This window comes from Ranitomeya variabilis, chromosome 6, assembly GCF_051348905.1.
Source record: "Ranitomeya variabilis isolate aRanVar5 chromosome 6, aRanVar5.hap1, whole genome shotgun sequence".
In the NCBI taxonomy this organism is placed as follows: Eukaryota; Metazoa; Chordata; class Amphibia; order Anura; family Dendrobatidae; genus Ranitomeya; species Ranitomeya variabilis.
In genome coordinates this window covers 491598970-491624389 of record NC_135237.1, presented here as the reverse complement: position 1 = coordinate 491624389, position 25420 = coordinate 491598970, and the positions used below count along the sequence as shown (strand labels likewise).

Here is a 25420-nt window from a genome sequence, read left to right as displayed (position 1 = left end):
ATTTTACCTCACAAAATGTATGCTCTGGGATCCCCTGCTGTAATGTCAGTATTGTCTTTTGCTTCCTCCCCTGCCCAGGAGATGTGGTATGCTCCGTACATGGTCAGACACAATTTTTAAAATGAACTTTCATTCGTGGGAAAACCCCTTTAATGTGACCGGCTTCCTCTGCCTGTAGACACGCCGCGCATCTGCTGCCGGGATCAGCCAAATGATTCACTGCGCCAATCAGACCGCCGCCATCTTTGTGCAGACAGATAGCGGCGTCACATTAAAACTGTTCATTCGCTCCTCCTGTACAAAGATGGAGGCGGTAAGTGAATCATTCAGCTGATCCCTGCGGCAATGTGTTCTCGACGGTGTTCCGCTGGTGCTACCGCGCAAGAGGCTGCGTACGGCGTATACAGTGTGTGTGGTGCATACAGCGTATATAGTGTGTGTGTGTGGTGCGATGGCGTATACAGTGTGTGTGTGGTGCGATGGTGTTCTGCTGGTGGTACCGCACAAGAGGCTTGTACCACCAGCAGTTTCCATATTAAGACACCCATCGCTTGGGTGTCCCAATATGGTGGTCGGTGAACTTCCACCTCTTGGAATTCTGGGATCCGAACACATCTGGACGGAACAGGATGTGAAGACATTACAAGGTAAGTATTTATGAAGATTGTTTGCACCAGAAATTTTTAAAGGCTTCATAGCAAAAGGGGTGAATACATATGCGCATGCAAATTTTTAGTTATTTGTTCCCATAAATGTAATTTATGCCTATATTGTTCTCACTTCACCAACTTAGACTAATTAATGCTGATGCATCACACACAAATCGCACTACAAAAATATTTATACACAAGTTGTAACGTAATAAAATGGGTAAAAAGCCAAGGGATGAGGGGGAGGAATACTTTTACAAGGAACTATATATCTTCCATTCAGGGTTTGAAGCATATCAATGTATGAGTCCTGAGAGGGACTATTAAAGGGACTCTGTCGGCACAGAACGACTGTTCAAACCAAGTACAGGCGCTTAGTGCTTCACAATGGGTGGGACCAGTCATTTAAATCCACCTTCCCACCTGCTTGGTTTTTCTTTTCATCCTCCACCCTACTCCCTTATTTGATTGACAGCTCTGACTTCATAGACTTAGAGAGGGGAGGATATAAATAAAAACGAGCAGGCAGAAGGTGCAGTAAATGTTTGGTCGCACCATGAAGCACCGAGCACCGCTTGGTTTGAGCAGCCGATCTGGACCCCTTTCAGCATACGCTTTGCTTCTTGGGATGTTACGCTCCTCTGCTGATATTGTACCTTTTATTCTCTGACAGCTGAAAGAAATGTTTCCCGGTTTCCGGCTCGCTCTTCCACCTAAACGTTGGTTTAAGGACAATTATGACTATGATTTCCTCGAGGACCGGCAGCTAGGCCTTCAGGCTTTCTTACAGAACTTGGTAGCCCACAAGGACATTGCAAACTGGTATGTCAGGCTTTTTTCTTGGTATTCTCGTAATTTCATTTAATGACCTCACGTCTCTGCTGCTCAGCTGTGCACTTACACAAATGAGAGCAGGCAGAAACTGAAGCCGTCACTTCCGATAAATCCTGTGCTAACCGAATCCATACGGGACCAGATTCCAGCAATCGTAGGGTGTCTGGTTCATCGCAGTGAATGGCAGGACGCCCCTGATACATTATGTCAAATGCTATTTCCCTTTTAGAGATGCTTTTATACTAATTGCACTTGGGATTTGCTTTATTTTGTATTTAGCAGCAGGAAAGTATATAGTTAAATACAATGCAGAGTGTACGTGTATTAATACTATAGGTGAGTGGTGGTAAATAACATGGCGGTATATATGGGTTAGTCTGGTTGGGGGACTGGAGGATGCTCTCGGCTTTCTTCTGGGAAGAGGAGGAATACAATAACCTCCATCATCTTTTATGCAGATGCATAAATATTTCACCGCTACAGGAGTCACAACTACAGGAGTGGCAAGTTTCCTTTGAAGTGACTCGGGTCAGTGCAGGTCCCCTCTTATTCTGTGCAGCGCACCGGACCCCCTCAGCAGCTGGCCATATCATGTCAGTAAGTGACGGCCTTAGTGGTGACACCTCTTCTGTGCAGGGTTAGGATCCCATCCACAGCACATTATGCCTGATTTCTGATGAATACCTTCACGGTACATATCAGGAGGTGGGCAAGCTGATTAATTCACAGACCTCTGAGTTGCACTGAGCCTAATTAATCATTAATTACAGTTACTTTTTAATTAGAAAAGTGCCACAAAATAACATAAGGTTTATTTTAAAATATTATTGCCATCTTGAAAAATTATGGTACAGCCAAGTGGTCGGAAGAACCGCAGTGCAGGAAATCCGGTGAAGATTCTGCAGCGCTAAAGCAGTGCCGTGACCCCTTCATTCTCAAGGTGGGTGGGCTTCTAGAAGTCTAAGGCTATGTGCACACTTTGCGGCGTGCTCTGCGGGTTCTCCAGCAGCGGAATTGATAAATCTGCAGGGCAAAACCGCTGTGGTTATCCCTGCAGATTTATCGCGGTTTGTTTTGCGGTTTCCGCTGCGGGATTACTCCTGTACTATTGATGCTGCATATGCAGCATCAATAGTAATGTTAAAAATAATAAAAAATGGTTATACTCACCCTCTGATGTCCGGATCTCCTCGGCGCTGCACGCGGCGATCCAGTTACAAAGATGCTGTGCCGAGAAGGACCTTCGTGACGTCACGGTCATGTGACCGCGGCGTCATCACGGTCATGTGACCGCGACGTCACCGCAGGTCCTGCTCGCACAGCAACTAAGACCGGACAGCGTGCAGCGCTGAGAGGTGAGTATAGCATCATTTTTTATTTTAATTCTTTTTTTTTTTTTACACTATTTAGGTTTCCCAGGGCCTGGAGGAGAGTCTCCTCCACCCCGGGTAGCAACCGCACATTATCCGCTTACTTCCCGCATCGTGGGCACAGCCCCATGCGGGAAGTAAGCGGAACAATGCATTCCTATGGGTGCAGAATCGCTGCGATTCTGCACAAAGAAGTGACATGCTGCGGGTTGTAAACCGCTGCGTTTCTGCGCGTTTTTTTCCCGCAGCATGTGCACTGCGGTTTGTTGTTTCCATAGGGTTTACATGTTAATGTAAACGCAATGGAAACTGCTGTGGACCTGCAGCATCAAAATCACCGCGGATCCGCGGTAAAAACCGCAAAGTGTTAACATGGCCTTACAGTATTGGCATATGGCTAGGATCATTTGGAGTCCAAGATGTCAATACTTTGTTGTGGAAATACGGGGGGTCAGCGGGCACACATCCACTAGCCGAAACCGCATGGATCAAGGATCGTCCCTCCGAACACCCGCTCTCCCTATATTGTGGGCATACCACTAGGGTTGAGCGAAACGGATCGGACATTTTCAAAAATCACCGACTTTCAGCAAAGTCGGGTTTCATGAAACCCGACCCGATCCCACTTTGGGATCGGCCATGCGGTCAGCGATCTTGGCGCCAAAGTCGCGTTTCATGTGACGCTTTCCCCGCCATTTTTCAGCCAATGAAGGAGTGTGGGCAGCATGATGACATAGGTTCCGGCTTGCTTTCTGCGGCGTCACAGGGGGTAAAACCGCCATATTACCGTTCGGGAAGTAGCGATTTCCACAGTCCAACACAACCTTTGCTGTGCACGGAGGAGAGAACGAGAGAGAGAGAACGAGAGAGAGAGAACGAGAGAGCGAGAACGAGAGAGAGGGAGAACGAACACAACACACTTTTTTCCCCCAATTGACTTACATCGGGTTGCATGTTTCGGTCGATCCCCGACTTTGCGCGATGATCGGACGATTTCACTCGACTCGACTTTTGACAAAGTCGGGTTTCGCAAAACCCGACTCGATCCTAAAAAAGTTAAAGTCGCTCAACCCTACATACCACTACTCAGACAACACAGGGTGAGGGTAAAACAGTGTGGCAATGGTTTAATGAACCGCAAAACAGGCAGATAACACATAGAACAGTCACAACAAAATTCTCCAAGATGGTACACATTACAGTCTCGCCCTTCCGCTGACTCGTCGGGATAATGCAGCTGTTATGTCAGAGCTCCCAGGGTTGACTACCCACCTGTGGCACGCACACAGAGAGGAGGTGACAATAAGCGTAGGAAGAGGAGTCCATTCAGGTACAAGGCCAGTTGACCCGACGGTCACACCCTGGCTTCTCCAAACATCTCCATGGAGCCAGGCGACTGGCGGGTCTCAGTCCTGGCTTTCTCCAAACCTATCCATGGTTCAGCGATGGTCAATGGAGCAGATCTGTATTCTTCCAACTGGGGCCGAGGTCCCCTAGGTTGTTTCCTTTAGAATTATAGATTTGTGTCCTTCGTGATGGAGCCATGATGTCTTGGCAGTAGTCATGTCGGGTCCCCTGGATGTTTGGATTTCTTGGCAGAATTTCTGTCTTTGTGTCTCTCTATAGAGGCAGGTAACATCTTTTTATACTTATCAAGTGTCCTATATTCAGTATTGACATAAAGTGACAGAATGAATATGAGATCAAGTAGCATTACTTGATTATTTAATCTATTTGCATAGTTTTCCTCCTCTGTTTTCGAAATCACCAAACTATCTAGCCTACACAATGCATAATTAGCATGTCTGTAAACCTCACTAGTCATCAAGGATAAGAGCGCAATATGATATGTGAAATGTCAATATTGCAGGCTTACACAAGCAAAAGTCTGTTTTCTTGACCAACACATACATTCAAAAATAAACATACAGATAAGTCTATTCTTCTTGGTTTGCTAAAAATAGTCGTCTGGTTAATTAAGATACAATGCTGTGTCTCTACACTTGTGAAGACCTCAGCAGATTTATGCCACGTTCACATATCAGTGTAAACTGCACACAGATGAGATGTAAATGGCACATAGATGTGCGGTCCTTCACATCACAGACCCATACATGTCTAAGTTTGGTCCACACATCTTGATCCAATCCAGAGATTTTTTTTTTTCATTTTAATTCTTTTGGAGACGTGATATTGGTCTTTTCTCAGTAGAAGAAGGCACAGACATTTCTGCATGTGCTGATGACTCTCTCATATTACTCCCTATATTATTAGCTTGGCTGTCTTGCACTTCTTAATTGCATATCTCAACACCCCGTTGAATATTGTGTTACAGCCTGGAGTTGTTGGACTGGTTTTAATCCTAGAGAATGATGATAATCACCTCTCTCGTATAATCCATATAACCAGTAACACAATCCACCCAGATCATTTCATATCGACCTTCTTTTTTTTCTCTTTTTCCTTTTAAACTGTTCAGAAAGTTGCTAATTTTTCACTGAAATATCAAACCAAGTATTCTTAACCCCTTTCTGCCATCGGACGGAATAGTACGTCTGATGGCAGAACCCCCGCTTTGATGTGGCCTCTGGCGGAGAGCCCTCATCAAAGCCGGGACATGTCAGCTGTTTTGAACAGCTGACATATGTCCGCAATAGGCGCGGGCGGAATCGCGATAAACCCGCACCTATTAACTAGTTAAATGCCGCTGTCAAACTCTCAAGCGCTTCCGGCCATCCAGCCGGCAATGCGCACAACTGTGACCCCTGTCACATGATCCTGCAGACCTCTGGTTGTTGATACCAGATTGCTATTAGCGCCACCCTGTGGTCGGCACTCGTAGCAAATAATGCTGCAATTCTACTACATAGGGGCTATCTGCAAATCACATCTATGTAGCAGAGGTGATCCAGTTGTGGCAGCTTCTAGCCTCCCATGGAGGCTATTGAAGCATGCCAAAATTAAGAAAAAAAAAAAATTATGAACAAAATAAAAAATATGTTTTAAATCACCCCCCTTTCGCCCTATGCAAAATAAAACAATTTAAAAAAAAAAAATCAAACCTACACATATTTGGTATTACTGCATTCAGAATCGCCCGATCTATCAATAAAAAAAAGGATTAACCTGATCGCTAAACGGTGTAGCTAGAAAAAAGTCAAATGCCAGAATTACGGGTTTTTTTGTCACCGCGACATTGCATTAAAATGCAATAGCGGTCGATCAAAAGAACGTATCTGCACCGAAATGGTATAATTAAAAACGTCAGCTCGGCACGCAAAAAATAAGCCCTCACATAATCCCAGATTCTGAAAAATGGAGACGTTACAGGCACTGGAAAATTGCTAAATATATATATATATATATATATATATATATATATATATATATATATATATTTTCCTTTAGCAAAGTTTAGAATTTTTTTTTCACCACTTAGATAAAAACGAACTTAGACATGTTCGGTGTCTATGAACTCGTAATGACCTGTAGAATCATAATGGCTGGTCAGATTTAGCATTTAGTAAACCTAGCAAAAAAGCCAAACAAAAAGCAAGTGTGGGATTGCACTTTTTTTTTTTTTTTTTTTTTTGCAATTTCACTTGCACTCGGATTTTTTCCCCGTTTTCTAGTATACAACATGGTGTCGTTCAAAAGGACAACTCGTCCCGCAAAAAATAAGCCCGATATTGACGGAAAAATAAAAGTTATGGCTCTGGGAAGGAGGGGAGCGAAAAGCAAAAACGAAAAGCTCCGGTCATTAAGGGGTTAAGGATGGATATTATGATATATTAGGTGACAAGTGAGCAGCCAGTTCTTAGAGGTGGTGTGCTAGAAGCATGAAACATTGGCAAATTACATATGGTTGTGTGGTTTGATTTACTGTTACTGGAAAAAGTGCTGCAATACCCCCCACACCCATCATGGAGAAAAAGTGGATAAAATATAAATAAAAAGCTATCAAAAACACTACGTGCCAACAAGCTTTTACTGTTTCTAGTAAGGAACCGCTGTCACTTAAATGGTTTACAAAGTTATTATTGGAAATAAAGTGTCAAAAACCAAAGCTTGTGTGTGGCCCCAGACTGGTCAGAGTGGCCCTGCTCACCCACCTAATGTGTGTGGGCGTCAGATGGAGCAACGGTCGGGTACATAAAAAAACACGCCCTGTGTAGGGTTACCAGAAAATAAAATCTACTGATAATCTGGGAGTATTGCTGCTCCTCCGGATAATCTGAGGCCCCGGACAATGATCGTGTCATGTAATGGTTGTCCTCTTGCTGAGAATGTTTTCTCAAGTCTTCTCCTTTCTAGCTGTGATCCAGACAGACCTTCATATTTGGAGCATTGCCCCCATCAGCAGACGGTGAAGGAGTTCACTGGGAAATGTCTGGGGGTGGACACCGTCGCCCAGCGGTCCTGGTGCTATAATAGAGCTTTATATTGGGGGAACAGAAGAATAATGGTTCATTCTCCTCTCCCGGCTGTTGTGACTGCGTGGGCTAGCGTCCCTCTCCTGACTGACGAGGAAAGATGCCGTACACTTTGCCAGTGTAGATTGAATAAAATGCAGATTTCTGTGGGAATCGTCTCCCTGAACAATGTGTGTACAGTGTCCTCGCTGTCACATGTGCCGACCATTCTCCCCATCAGAAAGGCTGGAGGTCTCCATGACTTGCTGCTGTGGACGGACACATCACAATTTATTGCTGGAGCTGCAGAGGAAGCAGGTGGACACCAAAGAAGTCAGAAGCAGAAACCGGCTGTGTGACAACATACTCAGCTGTTGTGATGGCAGATGGTGATCCTGGTACAGTTAGGGCAGTGAAAAGTTACGCTAATTCAGCTGTGTTTAACAAAAAAAAAATGCTGCATGTGAACGAGTCCTTTTAAGAGGTTGTTTGGGAGTGTGTGCATGTTAAATGAAGGATGGCATGAGCTGAAAATCCAGCGAGACCAGTCCATTTCTGGCGGCGTTACACTGAATGTCCTCTGACTGCACGGTCTTGTGGCTCTAGCGGTGTACACTAGTGAAGGGGGTTTTTTTAACACCTTAATAGTACATGTTTGGACCTTTTAAAGATCAAGCATTTTTTTTTTCTTTTTTTGTGGAATACTCCCATCACCCACGCCTGCTCTCGCTGTTAATAGTGACAGCAGGCGTAGGCTGATGGGAGCAGTAGTCCCATCAGCCAGACACCAGTGACCGGAGGTAAACTTTTTACCACCGATCACAACTGCAGGCTAGCGCTTTCATTTGATAACGTGGGAGCCCAGCTGTCTGACTGCCGGTAATGATTTTACCGCTGATCAGTAGCCATGTTTTGCAAGAACATGACAGCGCGAGAAATGCCAGGTGCTCAGGGGGCCGAACCCAAACAGTAACATGGACTTCCCTGGTGAAGTCCTTGTTCGGTGTCCGTGCCCGATCAGTAGGTGTTCAGTACGGACGCCGAACTTTACTGTTCGGGTTCACTTATCTCTAGTCTCCAGTCTTGAGCCTAATGCGCAAGGCTGTTGGCACATAATAGCTCAGTAAAAACACCATACAGCACTTAAGGGGTGTAGGAACACTGCAGAAAAATGTTCTCATTTTGTTTTTATCTTAGGATCTGCTTGTTAAATGGCCACAGTGGGAATTTACACCTATGTATTGCACTTACACCAACATGTGCTTTGGCTCAATTTTTTTTTGTTTAGTTTTTGCGCTTTGTGCATACATCGGTGTGGCTCCCCATCTATGGTCATTTTGTTTATATAGCTTTCCAAGGCAGGTGTCAGAAGAGTTGGGACCCAGGTCCTGCCCTTATCTATTTTTGCGCCTCCTGACAAGGTGAACTACAAGAGTTGTCCACTGTCCAGATTTGGTAAATCTTGTCTGCTGAGATGGCTTTGAAGGGTTTGTTTGTTTTTGATCAAAACAGTGTTAAGTAAGTACTCTAAGTTATTTACATGTGCTATTGTTATTCATTTACTTACTACAGGGTGTTTGCTCATTTTGTTTTTCTCTTGGGTTCAGCACTTAAGGGCCTTCTCTCTTTGTCATCTGACTCCCTTATTATACAAGGATGCAATTTGTATGATTGCCAATGCAATAACACAAATACTTTTTGGCTCCTAAATAAAAACAGATGAATGTGGTTGCCTGCAGCTGCCATTAAATGGCATGTACAAGTTTAGTGCAATCAGTCTAGTGAGTTACGTGTACAGCCAGCTCCTATGTGCTTTCTGCCGCATTCTGTAAGTGTACGGTGAGCTTCTGTGTGCCCCCTGCCACATTCTGTAAGTGTACGGTGAGCTTCTGTGTGCCCTCTGCCACATTCTGTAAGTGTACGGTGAGCTCCTGTGTTCCCCCTGCCACATTCTGTAAGTGTACGGTGAGCTCCTGTGTTCCCCCTGCCACATTCTGTAAGTGTACGCTGAGCTCCTGTGTTCCCTCTGCCACATTCTGTAAGTGTACGCTGAGCTCCTGTGTTCCCCCTGCCACATTCTGTAGGTGTACGGTGAGCTCCTGTGTTCCCCCTGCCACATTCTGTAAGTGTACGGTGAGCTCCTGTGTTCCCTCTGCCACATTCTGTAAGTGTACGGTGAGCTCCTGTGTTCCCCCTGCCACATTCTGTAAGTGTACGGTGAGCTCCTGTGTGCCCCCTGCCACATTCTGTAAGTGTACGGTGAGCTCCTGTGTTCCCCCTGCCACATTCTGTTCTGATCGATCACTCAACCATCTTTTAGGGCAGTGTTCCCCAACTCCGGTCCTCAAGAGCCACCAACAGGTCATGTTTTCAGGATTTCCTTAGTATTGCCCAGGGGATAATTCCATCACCTGTGCAATACTAAAGAAATCCTGAAAACATGACCTGTTGGTGGCTCTTGAGGACCGGTCATGTTTTCAGGATTTCCTTAGTATTGCCCAGGTGATAATTCCATCACCTGTGCAATACTAAGGAAATCCTGAAAACATAACCTGTTGGTGGCTCTTGAGGACCGGAGTTGCTGAACACTGTTTTAGGTAATCGTCCCTCAGTGTGAAATTGAAATGGCAGTGGAGGTTTTACTGCCGTGTGACACCGGCGCCATGCTCATACACTGTCCCATTAGACCCTAGTAAGGCAATGAGAACATGCAAACTTCACGCAGGGTCCTAACGCTTCCAGATTACGAACTGTGCAAAATTTTAGCCTGTATATTAAGGTCATGTATGGGTAAAAACGAGCAGCTTTGCACTTTTTAATTTATTATTTTATTTATTTTACTCACTTATATAGCGCCATTAATTTCACAGCGCATTAGACCTCATCAGCACTGTCCCCATTGGGTCTCATAATCTAAATTCCCTATCAGTATGTCTTTGGAATGTGGGAGGAAACCGGAGTACCAGGAGGAAACCCATACAAACACAGGGAGAACATACAAACTCTTTGCAGATGTTGTCCTTGGGGTCCTGGGTTCAAATGCCACCAACACTGCCAGGCTGAAGTGCTAACCACTGAGCCACCAGTGTTCAGATCATTGCCTAAGTTACCGGCCACCCTGCAGTTTGAGTGGCCGTCACCTTGGTAATGAGTGTGCAGCACAACTGCACAAGCAGTCTGTTTAGAGCCTTCTTGTGCTGCTCTGAAGCCGGCCAGATTGCTGGATACAACCTTCTTCTGTTCCCTCTGCTATTTTTCCATGATGCGGAAGCAAATTTGTCTTATGCTCTCTCCCTGGCTGCTAGCATAGTTCTGACCAGCATCTGCAACATTGTCTTGCTCAGATTGTTAATATTCAGGAGCACTCTGCTCCCTGACAACCCGGAAGCCTGAAAATGGGAGCAGTGCACTCCTGAAGATACAACTTGAGAAAACCCCTTTACTGTACAGCAGAGTAAGATCTGTGCTGACAATGGTACCGCAGGGAATACAAGTGTACAACTAGCGGAATTGTGAATGCAGCTCTGGATTCTGATTTCCTATCAGGATTGGTAGATGAGTAATGCTCGGCTCTCTATGTAAATTTTCTCTATATATCAGAGATAAATATATACTTTAAGAACTCTCTGCAGACTTTATTAAAGGGCATATTTTGATTTCAGCGCCCCTGTGAGATTATTTCTGTGTCTGGATGATCCGCCTGGTCCCTTTGATAGCCTGGAAGAGAGCCGGGTGAGTAAATTAAAATCCATATTTAATGTGTTTTCCACTGGCTTCCCGTTTCTTTTTTCTCCATCGTTTGGGACATGTGTGCCTCTCTGCTTTCGTTAGGCGTCCTCTTCAGTCTAGTTGTAAAGTTTGACCACGTGCTCGTGTCTATATAACATCTCTGCCTGTCTGTATGTGTCCAGGCTTTTTGTGAGACTTTAGAAGAAACAAATTACAGACTTCAAAGGGATCTTGCCGAGAAGCAAAAGGAGCTTGAAGCCTTGAAGATGCTGTTAAATGAAAAGCAATTGCACATACAGACGCTGGAGAGCCGGGTCCAGTGAGTCTTATCTTATTAACAAGTTTCTGCTTTTTTATCATAAGGTCTGGGAAATGTCACTGCTACTAGAAATGTAAAAATGCATTGTTAGTTTTAATTTTTTTTTTTTTAGTGTGCTGCAGGTGTAAGAGGGCGTAATGTGAAAAAATGTACCCTCTGCATCTAAGTATCACTGGAATAATGGTCCCAGCAAAAGATCAGGGACCATCGTGATCTCAGACCGGGGATCGGATAATGCTACAATTGAGTCCATTCATTTAAATCAGGGATGGGGAACCTCAGGCCCCAGGGCCATTTATGGCCCTCGATTACTTTTTATCAGGCCCCCGAGCAGATTCTAAGGGACCGCATTCTTGGGCAGGGAGATGTATTTTGATTACAACCAGCTCATTACTTTCTTCTTGCTCTGTTGGCACACACATGCAGTGTTCACTACTGAACACTGAAGGGCATGCAATGAAAGATTACATCCTGAAACCAGTGCCAGAGTCGGGATGTACTTTCTGGGCGAGTTTGTGCGGCCCCCCGAAGGATGGTATAAATATCCAAATAGCCCTTGACAGAAACATGATTCCCCATCCCCAGAGGGGATGGTTTTGGTTCGGGGGGGGGGGGGGGCCAAGCTTCTGAGTGGGCCCCTAACCAGGTAACCTTGATTACAACTGGGTGACGCACCCTAATAGTGAAGAATCTCAGCAGATGACTGCGCTGTTACAGAAGATAATCTCTATATAAAGAGCAACATGGATATTACCGCCATATGGTCAGTGGTAGATACCAGTCCTGCAGAACATAATAACAGATCAAAGTACAATTACAGATGGTGACGTACAGCTGGCGTTCTTTCTGATGGAATCGTCCACTTTTCTGGCCCAGACCGACACAACTTCTTCCACCCAGGACTCGTCTGCAGAGAATACGACAGACACATTTCACTTCTCATATTTTCAGCCATTACCATCTATTCCCAACCTGCACAAACTCCTCATCCTACTGGTATCCTAATGCTGCTGCCGTATGTGTCCCTATAACTGCACCTGCTGTGTGGTTCTGTGCCCTCTAAATTCTAAAGCACCCCTCTATAATATAGTAATGCCAGGCGCAAGTGTCCTAGAAAACAGTGCCCACATTTTGCTCCCTAGAAAGTACTAGTGCCCTGTCTGCCCCTTTGATAGTCACACTAACCTGAGTTCCCCTTCAATAAGTGCCCACTTAACATTGAATAATATCCTGAGTCTCCCCCCTGTACAGCTCCCCTATACACAGTATGATGCTCTCTTATACATAACATGATGCCTCCTCACTGTAATGTACTCCCACACAGTATACTGACCCGTTAGTAGCCCCCAAACTGATGGCCCCAACACTGTGTGATGGCCCCTGCACTGTAATCTCCACACTGTATGATGGCCCCCTATATAGCCTCCATATAGTATAATGTGCCAGATAGTCCTCAATATAGTATAATACATTCCCCGTAGGCCTGTATAGTTTAATGTACTCCCCATAGGCCTGTATAGTATAATGCACTCCCCATAGGCCTGTATAGTATAATGCACCCCCCATAGGCCTGGATAGTATAATGCACCCCCCATAGGCCTGGATAGTATAATGCACCCCCCATAGGCCTGGATAGTATAATACACCCCCCATAGGCCTGGATAGTATAATACACCCTCCATAGGCCTGGATAGTATAATGCACTCCCCATAGGCCTGTATAGTACAATGCACTCCCCATAGGCCTGTATAGTGTAATGCACTCCCCATAGGCCTGTATAGTATCCATCCAGCCGATACAGCTGACCCTGCGATGACAGGCGGGTGGCCCACTGCTGGCATCAGGCCCCCCACCACCTCCTCAGGGGCCCCATAGCGGCCGGGCGGCAGTGCAGGGAGATCGATTCTCCCTACTCTGCAGCAGAATGTAACTGTATCTGCGCTCTGTGCACGCCAATACAGTTACATAGCGTAGCTCCTGGTGGGCTACTTCAGAGCGCGGGGCCCTCTGCCCCCGCCCCCTCTGCCCCCCTTCGGTAGCTAAGCTACTGCCCACCCCTGATTACATTTTATGACTCATGGATGAAATGGGAGACCCACCCTATCTAGACTTGAAAAGCCACTGCTGCTCTTGCTTTGGTGGATCCATTATGTCCGTGCCATACACAGGCCCATTTTATACAAGTTGCATTTAATGCTTAATGGAGTTTTCCCATCTCCAAGATCCTATCCCAATATGTAGTAGGTGTAATAATGTTAGCAAATGCTTCCAATTAGAAATGTAGTATAGTTCTTGGGATTCGCTATATCTCTTTCCCCATGCATGGCAATGCAGTAGCTTAGATGTCTATGGTTACGACCACTACCTGTCACTAAGAGTGGTCGTAACCATGGATACCTAAGCTTTTGCAGTGCCCTGAACATGGGGTAAGCGACATGACAAATCAGAACTATACTACATTTATAATTGGATGTATTTGAAAATAATATTATTACACCTACTACATGATGGGATAGGATCCTAGAGATGGGAATACCCCTTCAATTTTGTAAGAGTCAACTTTTAACCTCTTAACTTCCACTATCAACCTCTGACAGCAGTATTAACAGCATCCTGGAATGGGGGGTTCATCATTCTATGCACTCGTTGGATGTCCCGCTACTTGACCGCCGGGAGCCAATGAGTTGCTATGACAGCCGAGGGTCTATTGAACACCATTGTTTCTGTCATCGGGGAGCACCATTAAAGCAGTTGTCCACTAATAGGACAACCCATTCTTGAACTAAATGTTTGGCCCCTATAAAATAAAAAAAACCCTATACTCCCCTGCGGTGCGATGTTGTGACATGTGGGGCCCAGCGCCCAATCAGCGCTGGCGTCACTGTCTCAGTCTTCATATGGATTAAGCATGGACAGGAAGCCATGGATCAGCTATAGCTGGTGGGCGGGACAGTGACTTATAGTCCGCAAAATGCATTACTTATGACTGTTGGAAGAAAGAAACGGAAAAAATGAGAGCAACAAAAAAAGAAATTGGCCATGTCAGAAAGGGATTAATATATTTTAATTTAATGAAATCAGTTGAACTTGATGGACTTTTGTCTTTTTTTTTTTTTTTTTAAACCTAAGTATAAGTGTCACCAAAATTATCCAACCTCCATTGAAATTCGATTTAATAGCAAAATTTGACAACTTTCTGCTGTTTTTCAATAAAACACAATCTAAAAAGATCAACACAATTAATGACTAGTGTTTTTTTTCCAAACTTAATACAAAATGCCACGTTAACTAACTTCAGCAGTCTCAAAATTAATGAACCCCTTCACGACAAGTCTTTCAAATGAGGATAGTCCAAAATATCTGGCTGAGCTATACTTAGCAGATTTTGTAGCGTATACAGTCATGGCCGAAAGTGTTGGCACCCTTGAAATTGTTCAAGAGAATTATTGCAATTGCACATGTTTTGTTATGCACATGTTTATTTCCATTGTATGTATTGGAACAACACAAAAAAGAGAGCAACAAAATGGCAAATTGAACATCATTTCTCACACCATTCTAAAAATAAGCCAGACAAAAGTGTTGGCACTCTCAACCTAATATTTGGTTGCACACCCGTGGGAATAAATAACTTCAATCAATCGCTTCCTATAATCAACAAGCTGCTTACACTTCTCAACTGAAATTTTGGGCTACTCTTCTTTTGCGAACTATTCCAGGTCCATGATATTTGAAGGGTGCATTCTCCCAACAGCAATTTTAAGATCTCCCCATAATGTTCAATGTGATTTAGATCCGGACTCATTGCTGGCCACTTCAGAACTCTCCAGCGCTTTTCCATTCATTTCTGGGTTTGAGGTCACTGTCATTCTGGAAGACCCATGTCCTAGGAGGCAAACCCACCTTTCTGAGACTAGGTATTACATTGCAACATAAAATTCTTTTACATTTCATGATGCCTTGGACATGGTCAAGGCGCCCAGTGCCAGAGGCAGCAAAACAACCCCAAAACATCTGTGAACCTCCACCATACTTGACTGTAAGTATTGTGTTCTTTTCTTTGTAGGCCTCATTCCTTTTTCGGTAAATAGTAGAATTTGTTTTACCCAATGCCCTATCTTTGTTCTCATCTGTTCACAATTCCAAGAAGTATTTTGGCTTGCTCAGGTACATTTTGGCAAACTGTAATGTAGCATTTTTATGTCTGTGTCAGCAGTGGGCCTCCCCTGATTCTCCTGCCATGGCGTTTCATTTAATACTGATGCACCCTGAGCCTGCAGGATTCGTTGCAACCTTTCATCAATTTTTTTCTCTGCCATCCACGTCTAGGGAGATTGGCTACAGTGCCATGGGTTGTAAACGTTTTGATTATGTTGCACGCCATGGACAAAAGAACATCAAGATCTCTGGAGATGGGCTTGTAACCTGGAAATTGTTCATATTTTTCAATAATTTTGATTCTCAAGTCCTCAGACAGTTCTTCTTCTGTTTCTGTTCTCTGTGCTTAGTGTGGCGCACACACAGACACACAATGCAAAGATTGAGTCTTCTTCCCTTTTTATCTGGTTTCAGGTGTGCGTTTCATATTGCTTACACCTGTTACTTGCCACAGGTTAGTTTGAACGAGCATCACATGCTTGAAAAAAGTAGTTTACCCACAATTTTTCAAAAGTGGCAACAATTTTGTTTGGCCCATTTTTGTTTTTTTTTGTGTAGCTTTTTCGAATCTGCTTTTTTTTGTCTGTTTTTTTTGTGTTGTTCCAATACACACAGAGGAAATAAACATGAATAATAAAACATGTATATTTACTATAATTTTCTAGGACAATTTCAAGGGTGCCAACAATTTCGACCATGACTGTATTTTTATAGCAATTTGAGCTTGGAGTGTGCAAAAATGATCATCTATTCCCTGAATATGTGGAACCAACACCAATCTGACTCTCGTCCCATTCTCCCCCGACCACACGACTCCTACGAGGAGGAGTTGAATAGAGAAGCTGTGCCCTCCTGCTTCATTTTAAGTCTTCGCACTGGAGATCTCCCTGCCGCAAGACAGGTGGCATTGATCGGAGCCGCTTGTCACACATGCGTCCTGGCGCTACATTCTATAGCACTGACAAATGCAGAGAAATGCTGCACTCCACTAACAGTGTTACTCCCACACACAGTGATTGAGGGGGCAAGGCCCACGCCCGCCTGCCACTCCGCTTGTCTGACATCTGTCTTGTGGCTAGGGTAGAATGAGGGAAAAAAGTCAATCTGATGATCAACGGAGCTAGCACCAATCTATACAGTGGATATATGATCACTTTTTTTATGATGGGACTCACCCTTTTATTATATCTACCTACTACAGGGAGCTGACTTGTGGCTGTTTATGCAGGGAAAGCAATAGCAATAATAAAACCATTCTCAGTAGGTTCTAGAGGTGGCGGTTTTATCATTTTGGCTCTATGCATGGAAGTTGGAGTTATACGAAGATGAAAATTCAACCATTAATATATATTATAGAAATGAATGTGCACGTAATTGGGCGAACACATTCATGTAGACTGTATACAAGTCCATCAGTATTTGAGTTTCAGGTTCTCCTCGACATCCCCATTAGCTAATAGCGTTCTATAGATTGTACCAAAGTGTTTGTCACATCCTGCGTGATAGAAATGACTGATTTATCACATTATGATTTAGACACAAGATCCTAAGAGATTTCCTATAGTTTTTTTTGCTTTTCTCCAAATGTTGTTTAGTTAATAGAATTACATTGGGAATTCCTGTTTTATGCAGTCTTGTAATAATTTTATAGACAGTTTTGTTGCCTTGCTTGGTTTATTCTGAAAATGTTCATATAATTTGTATTTGTAAAAAAATCCTCTTAGGGAGATGAGCGCAGAAAATGGGAAGACGCGTAGACCGTCTGGAGAAGAGAGCGAGTGCAGCGGAGAGGTGGAGTCCTCTGCCATAGAAGCGGATCAGGCGGCTTCTGCAGACAATGGGTAAGAGTTTAGATGCTTATTTAGTGATTCATTGGTTTAGTTTCTGAGAGTTCTTGTAGAAAACAAGCCCCTAAACAGGCCAAAAATCTATTGTTAATGAGAACATTTATCGGCTCATGTAAGGCCTTATTCACATGTCAGTGCTTTTTTTTCTTTATATATATATATATATTTTTATAAATAAATGGTACCGGTGTCATCAGTATTTTGGATCAGTGTGTCATCAGTGTATGGTCAATGTGTCAGTTTTTACCTTCAGTCATCAGTGTTTTTCACAGATGGATATATGAATAAGTTACAAAGCTTCTCCTATATTTTTCAATGTTAAATTCAGATGGCACACCTGGAGGCTGACAGTATTAATACGCCTTAACAAAAAAGTTAGCTCTTCCCTAGCAGACTATACCTTGGCTACTAGCGCCAGGCCTCCTCAGTCTTACCCTTGGTAGGTTGTTAGGAGCTAACCTTGTTATCTTTCTGGAAGCCTCCTGGGTCTTGCATCTCCTGGTGTCTGTTCTTCTTCTATTCCATAGGGCTGCTACTTAGTCTTTTGTCCATATCTTTGGGGAGCTTTTAGCTTTGTACTATATCTAGGAATGCAAGCCTTAGCAGAAGGGTACTACGAACAGCAGTTGCTTGGGCAGTAGCTTTAGGGTTGTCATACTTCTTTTTGCCTCACTGGTATTAGTTTTCCCACCCCAGGGACAGCTTTAGGACATCCCATGGTTCCTGTGTCTCCCAATGACGTGACTAAGAAATGAAGATTTTCTTAACACCCATAAGAGCATCACCTGAGAGAGAGGATCTGCCCATCAAGGACCATAAACCTAAAGAATATAATATCGGAACCTCTCCCCTGCACCAGTTAGTTTCCTGCCTTTGAAGGGGAACCTATACACAAGAGTGTCCAGTGCAGAATAAAGAGAAGACTCCTACACAGGTCCGGACCAATCGCCTAGGAGGGCTTGAGGCGTGCGGGGCCTGGAAGCGCCACAGCGGGCCCATTGTGGTCTTGTCTGGAGTGCCAGCAGAGGCAGCATGTCTGCTGGCCACCGCATTGTTCCTGCTATTAAATTAAAAAATACTGGCCTTTATTACAAGGGGAAGAGACCTGAAAGGAAGGGTTCACTGCCCTCTTCATTAAAGAAGGAGCAGGAGACAACCCTATGGGACAAAGCACCAAAAATAGATGGAGCAGTGGCTAAATCATCAAAAAAAATCCTCCTTGCTGTTTTGAAGATATGGGGCTACTTACAGATCCCTAAGACAAAAAGAAAGATAGCTACCTAAAAAAATAGCTGGGAATCCTCAGCAGGAGCGCTAAAACCTGCTAAAGCTGCGACGTCTACAGCCAGATCCATGATGGTCTGGCTTGGTCAATTGGAAAGTCAGCGAAGGAATAACAAGGGAGGACATCTTGGCTGATATCCCATTAATGCAGGGAGCAGTGGCATTCCTGGCAGATGCATCAGCAAATTCTGTGAGATTGGTGGCGAGATCGGCAGTTCTCTCAAATGCAGCTCGAAGAGCCATGGGGCTTAAAGGCTGGCATGATGATATGCAATCAAAATCCAGACTATGTTCCATTCCGTGATGAGAGTATCTGTTTGGGCCTGCGTTTGATGACATCCTGGACAAAGCTGGGGATAGTAAAAAATGACTCCCTAATTGGTCCATCCCTTCATACAGGAGGTCCTTTCAAAGTAGTAGATATGGTTATAGAAAACCTTTAGAGAGATCAAGTGAAAGGGGAGGACCGTCTAAGGAAAGACAGAGGATTCTTGTTCAGGGGTCCAGAGAGAATAAGAAGTCTTCCCGGTGATGCCATTCCCCGAGTTGGTGGGGCTTTCCCTCTTCCTCCTCCTGCCTGGGTGAGAATCTCATTGAGTGGCTGGTTTCTCAGATTGATAATTGGGTCAAAGACTAATGTTTTGACTGTTTTCCCCCACAGGCCTTTGTGGGAACAGACTCACTGAGGTCTGGGGGGGGAACAGTTAGCCCTGGAAACAAAAGTCCAGGTACTGGTAAAAAAAAAAAAAAAGTCCTTATAGAGGGTGCAGTAGAAGAGGGCGAGGGGTTCTATTATATGTTTTGTTTGTTTTTTTTATCTTTAATGATGGCTCCTTCCGGGCTATCATCAACCTTAAAAAGCTATACAGGTTCCTAAAAACATATCCTCCTAAAGATGAAGTTTACAAAATCCACCATTAAGCTACTGTATCCGGGCTGTTTATACGATCGTTCTAGACCTAAAGGATGCATATTATCAAATAACAATCCACATAGAAGATCAGAAGTTCCTAAGAGTGGCTCTAGCGATAAATGGGAGGATCAGGTATTTCCAGTTGAAGGCCCTTCCCTTTTTGGTTTATCAATGGCTTCATAAATTTTTACGAAAGTGATAGTGGAAATGACAGCTCATCTATGGGAACACAACATTCTTCTAATTCCATACTTAGACGATTTCTTGATCATAGGCAAGACTGTCATCACTGCAGTACTCAATTAGAATGTGTCAGAACAACGTTAACGCATCTGGGTTGGCTTCTGAACCTGAAAAAGTCTACATTTGGTTTCCTTGAGTCCAAATATTTTTAGTGCATCTGTCAGACTCGATGAACGAAAACTGTCTCTTTCCAAGGCAAGAGATAGAAAAGGTGCAAGATCAGGTGCTAAAGTCAATAAAGAATCCAACCATGACATTCAAGAGGGCCATGTCTTTACTGGGGTCTCTGACCAGTGGTCCTGTGGCCTCAGTTGCACATCAGAGAACTACAACGAGACATTTTAAAAAGCAAAAAGGCTCTGAAAGGAAGAAGGAAGAGTAACCCTTTCCTCTGTCACAGTCAAGTCACTCCATTGGTGGTTAAATACAGAAATTTTATCAAAGGGAATACGTTGGAAAAACCTTATTCAAAGTATTATGACCACGAATGCAAGTCCAAGAGGTTGGGGAGCGCATTCAAAGGATGGAATGGTCCAAGGTAGTTGGATAAGAGAAGAAAATAGAGTCCTGCAGTCTAAAAGAGCTAAGGGTAGTGAAATATGCGGTGGAGAATCTCCCCATTGATAGAATATGAACATGTTGGCTTGTATCAGGCAGCAGAGTAACAGTGGCATACATCAATCATCATGGAGGAACTCGATCCGATTTGCTGATTACGGTAACGGAGCAGGTCTTTCAGATAGCGGAAAACCATCTCTTCATTGACAGCGTTACATATGAGGGAAACGGAACAGCAAGGCAGACTTCTTGAGCCGCAGTCGGTTGACGCAAGGAGAGTGGAGTCTGAAGACAAAATAACTCAACTCAAGGGTAATTTTAATCGCACTATTCTGGCCCAAAAGACCATGGCTCTCATGTTGGATCCCCCCAATAACACCAGAGCGGTATGCTGCCACCAGTTCCTCGTTGGATACAAGCCTGGTCTGTTAACAAACTTATATCGGGTCTGAAACTTACCCCAGGTAGCGTATAAGTACTAGCTGGACTCACGGATGTGGGAAATTGGGTTTCGAGATAAAAGACCAGCCCAAAATTAGTTGATATTTTAATTGCTGAAAGGCGCACTAGATACTACAAATATATACAGAGTAATATACAGATATTACAGCCAGAAGTACAGATAAAAGTAGGGTACAGGTTGGGATTGCAGTTAGCTGTATGTGTCACGTTACCGTTTCTTATCACGTGTGGATGGAGGGAAGCTCTGCGACGTGACGTGGCTTCTATGGCAGAACAATGATAAAGGCTAAAGGTGTGTAGCTAGCTTTTAACCACTAGCTCGCCCCCTCCCATATTTGCCACCGCCCCTCTGGGTTGGACTGAATTATCATCCCTTGACCTCCTAGCTGAAATAATTTCCAATATCTTGGATGGGTCATAGCTTCCTAGTGGGAGGTCCAAACGGGACAGCTGACATCTCAACAGGTTCGTTGGGGCTGGACCGATACGGAGAGTCCAAATTTGGGTTGGTTAAGTGGTTCTGGAGAGCCAGTCTCGATAACTCGGTATCTGGAACAGCTAGAGAAATATGAGACGTAGGGGTGCGTGCAGAGGGCTCCCAGGGTTCTGGTGGTATATTGGACATAACCCTGAGATGCACGGTACTCTCATAATTCATCTCTAGGTGTCGGTGTCTAAGTGTTTACACTTCCCCTTTGCCTTGCACAAAAGACAGCATGGGGTCCTAGCTCTGCTCCTCCCTGCATTCATTAACACGTGGCCTCTAATTCTCTGGCCAAATGGTGAGGTTCTGCTCTTTTGGAGATTTGTGTACTTCTCCCAAAGGTGGGGGGCCACTTCAGAGGTGGGAAGGGAGATCTCTGAATAATCTATCGGGCCTGAATTAATAAATCCAAAATGGAGTCTCCCTCGTCCCTCACATGGACCACTTCTTCAATTGTTAATGGAGGTCCTCTCAATGCTCTGTAACCCAACTGTTGCGGGAAGGGGGAGGTTTCACCCTTTTATTCTGTAGGTTTCCTGTCCTTGATGGGTGGATTCCCTTCTCAGGTGGTGCTGTCATGAGCTCTGGAAAATTCCATTATCTGTAAGTAATTTACTCTTTTTGGTACTTGCCATAAAATTAATTTCTCTTATTCTTCTTTGGTTGACACAGCACCCACCCTTAGTTGCCTGGTTGGCTGTGCATGCACGTTGGCTTTTCTCTTAGGGTGGCTATGCTTTAGTTCTTTCGGCTTCTCCTACCGCTTTCTCACTAACTGAGGAGGACTGGTGCTAGCAGATGAGGTATAGTCTCCTGGGGAGGAGACAATTTTTTTTATTGTTGGTGGCAGCAGACTAATTCCATGGTTCCTGGGATTAGTTTTGTTAGAAAAAAATCAGTTTTATCAGCAGGAGATTATCAGTAGAGGACTAGTAAAACCTCATGCCATGTAATTTTCCTTATTCATAAGCCCCACCACTGATTAGCATCTCTTGTGTGTACACTGGACATGGGCTGCTTACAATCAGTGGTGTGGCGGGGTTATACAGGGCTCAGCATTCAGAGAACTGATAGACCTGTAGCTGAGAAATAGTGATTTTATCAAAATGACAGCAAGCAGCCCAGTAAGTGATACATCACTGGGACCTAGTCTCTGCCCCTACATTATGCGTCTCTCAGACAGAGTAGTAAAAACCTTGTGACAGATTCTCATTAAAAGATTTTTCTCAAGTTTGGAAGTTCTCCATCCACAAGATTGGATAAAACTCCCTGATTGCCGGGGACAGACCACCAATCCTGAGAAACCTGTGTGAACAGAGCCATTGCTCCTGAGAAGCCTGTGTGAACGGAGCCATTGCTCCTGAGAAGCCTGTGTGAATGGAGCGGTGGTCAATCTTATGCACATCTGCTACATTCGTCTTAATGGGACCACTGGAGACAGTAAAGCACTGCCAGTGCCATTTCTAGTATGAGGCGCTGGTGGTTTTAAAGAGAATGTCAGCAGGATTTTGCTGAGAGCAGCATTGTATAGTAGCTGAGACCCTGATTCCAGCGATGTGTTACTTACTAGGCTGTGCGTTACTGTTAAATTAAAATCCATTTTTTAAAAGAAATGAAATTCCCCCTTATTGTGATGAATTTTTGAAAGCTGTGTGTGTGTTCACCCGTTCCCTAGTGTTGTGTTTGTCACCCATGACTTTTTCTACCACTCTGCTTTCCAGTTCTTTTAGAGAGAGCCACGAGAACTGCTGGAACGAGTCCCTGCCTGAAATAGAAGTGGCGGAGGTGGCAGATCCTGATGAAGAAGTCTAACGTGCCTGTGGCTCCCCTTACAGGGCCACACCAGTAGTTTACACTAAGAAGGTATAGATAAGAATGTGCCATCCTTGCTGCTTCCCGCCCAGCCTGATGGAGACGTCTCGAGGGCTTGTGGCTGAGCGCTGAGGCTCCTCGGACCACCCGCCTATCAGCGCACACTATTAATATACCGGTAATGGCCTAGCTGTATCTGTCTGATTGTGGCTCTGTTTCAAGCACTTTTGTAGAATTTGTCACTATTCTCACCAGTGCCACAAGGACAAGTTCTGCTCTGCCAAGACTTTATCTCTGTATTTTTGTACACAAAGAATAATTGTCCAGTGCCGTGGATGTTGCCAACAGAGTTATTTTTTATCAGAAAGAAAACGCCTCTCTAGTCTCCGAGTCCAGGTTGTGTTATTAGAATACGCCTGACAACTCCTCGTCAGACTCTTTGGCTAAACCGTACGTGCACCGTCCTCTGAATAAGCTGAGTCTCCGCACAACCATGTTGTTGGCACAATCACTACCCTGCATATCACCTGCTTTTATTTAAGGACTGATCTTTCGGCATCTCCAATATTTTAGCAAAGCAATCTAAGCCTAGGTGAACCAAATGTAGAAGTAATGTATTTATGAAGTGAGAGGAAGTGACTGCTCGTATATATTTTACACCGAGGGGGAGGGGATCGAAATTTGTAGAAACAATAATAATTTTTTGCACTCTCAGAATATGGATATTTACAGGTAATCTCATCAAACGTTTCTGTCAGCCAAACCTAAACTCATGACTCCCACTATTTAGTTCAGTGTGCACCATAGTTAGCTGGTCTTTTATGGTGTGAGTGATATAACCAGGTAATCATGCCCGCGCTGCTCTAACTACCATACAGAATAGGTGATGCCGTCAATGTCTGACCGGTGGGGATCCGGCGGTGTTATGGAAAAAAACCTTAGAGAAGCCGCACATTGGTGTTAGTTATAGACCCTTTCTTATAGAACTTGGACGAGGAGATCCTAGCCATCGAATCCTCACCGATCAGACATTGACAGCACATTCTTTAAAGGGATATCCAACTTTTGAAACATTTTTTTAAAACTGCTGCAAATGTTAGAAAATGACAAACACTATTCGCTAGTGATGAGCGAACGTGCTGGGATAACGTTTTATCCGAGTATTTTATAGTGCTCGTATGTTATGTTCCTGTCTGGGCGGCTGCATGATTTGCGGCTGTTAGACAGCCTGAACACATGTGGGATTGCCTGTTTGTTACCTGTGTTCAGGCTGTCTAACAGCCGCAAATCATGCAGCCGCAGGGACAAGAACATAATATACAAGCACGCCCAAAATACTCGATCACCCGAGCGTTCTCGAATAAGACGCTATCCCAGCACGTTCGCTCATCGCCACTACACGCCTCTTGCTGTTCCTCCTACAGATACAGCTGTGAGGTCCCGAAACTGTTTCCACTGTTTGGTTATAAGTGGTAGGGCCATAACCGCTTCAGGCAATCGGTGGCCTCAAGGTGTTAGACACTGTGGCTCCCATCATTACTGCGGCCACTGACTGACCGCAGCTGTCACTTACACAAGGACCCGGACAATCGCCTGAGCTTCTGCAATTTTGCAGCTGTTTTTAAAGTATTTTTTTTTTAAGTTAGATAAATCCTTTAAAGATTTCTTTATATAATTTTTCTTGTATTTCGTCCTATCATGTGTATAATAACAACCAGTAGAGATGACAGCACGGGACAGAGGCTATTAGGGGCCATTTTTACAGCTTTTCTTTTTGACAGTATGTAAGTAAAATCTGGGTGCTTTTCCCTGTCCAAAACTGGCCAAAAGACTGGCTCCAAGACCCCTCTCCCGCCTCTGTCATCTGTACTTGTTTGTACCAAAAGCCTTAAAAATCGCATTATCTTTTCCCATCTTTTACTTTGCCAGTGGAATCTCTATAGGTTATTACATTGTACCAGTATCATTATTGTTAGTATTATTGTAAATGGATAATTGCTGCATTTCAGATTCGGGCTTCATTATCCATTCATCCTTCATTTTATATTCATTCATCACTCATTAAAAGCTTTGTGTAACTGGAAATGATGGTTTTACTTCACATCAAGTCTAGCTTAAAACTGGATTTTCTTCTATGCTGCCCATAATTATTGGCACATTCATGCCAGACTATTAATTTATAAGGTCAGCAAAGTGTATGCACCTCCCTGGCACTGCCCATCACCCCTCTATGCTGCCGTCTTCACTTATTCACTTCAGGGACTGACAAAACCTAATGTAATATATAAATGTAGATCTGTATAGATTTTCTATACAGATATCATGGTTTTACATGATGGTTTTTA

The 25420-nt window shown here is 44.1% G+C and overlaps 1 protein-coding gene across 4 annotated transcripts in view; it reads left to right on the top strand.

Annotated features, from left to right (window-relative positions):
* Nucleotides 1-25160, top strand: part of SNX16 (sorting nexin 16) — a 41388-nt gene extending 16228 nt beyond the window's left edge. For all 4 annotated transcript variants that reach the window (XM_077270736.1, XM_077270737.1, XM_077270738.1 and 1 more), the window contains exons 4-8: nt 1324-1472; nt 10929-10998; nt 11178-11314; nt 17197-17313; nt 22985-25160. In XM_077270736.1, the coding sequence (XP_077126851.1) occupies nt 1324-1472; nt 10929-10998; nt 11178-11314; nt 17197-17313; nt 22985-23075 (564 nt within the window). In that variant the 3' untranslated portion in view covers nt 23076-25160. The remainder of the gene's footprint in view (nt 1-1323; nt 1473-10928; nt 10999-11177; nt 11315-17196; nt 17314-22984) is intronic.
* The last annotated feature ends 260 nt before the right edge of the window (nt 25161-25420 follow it).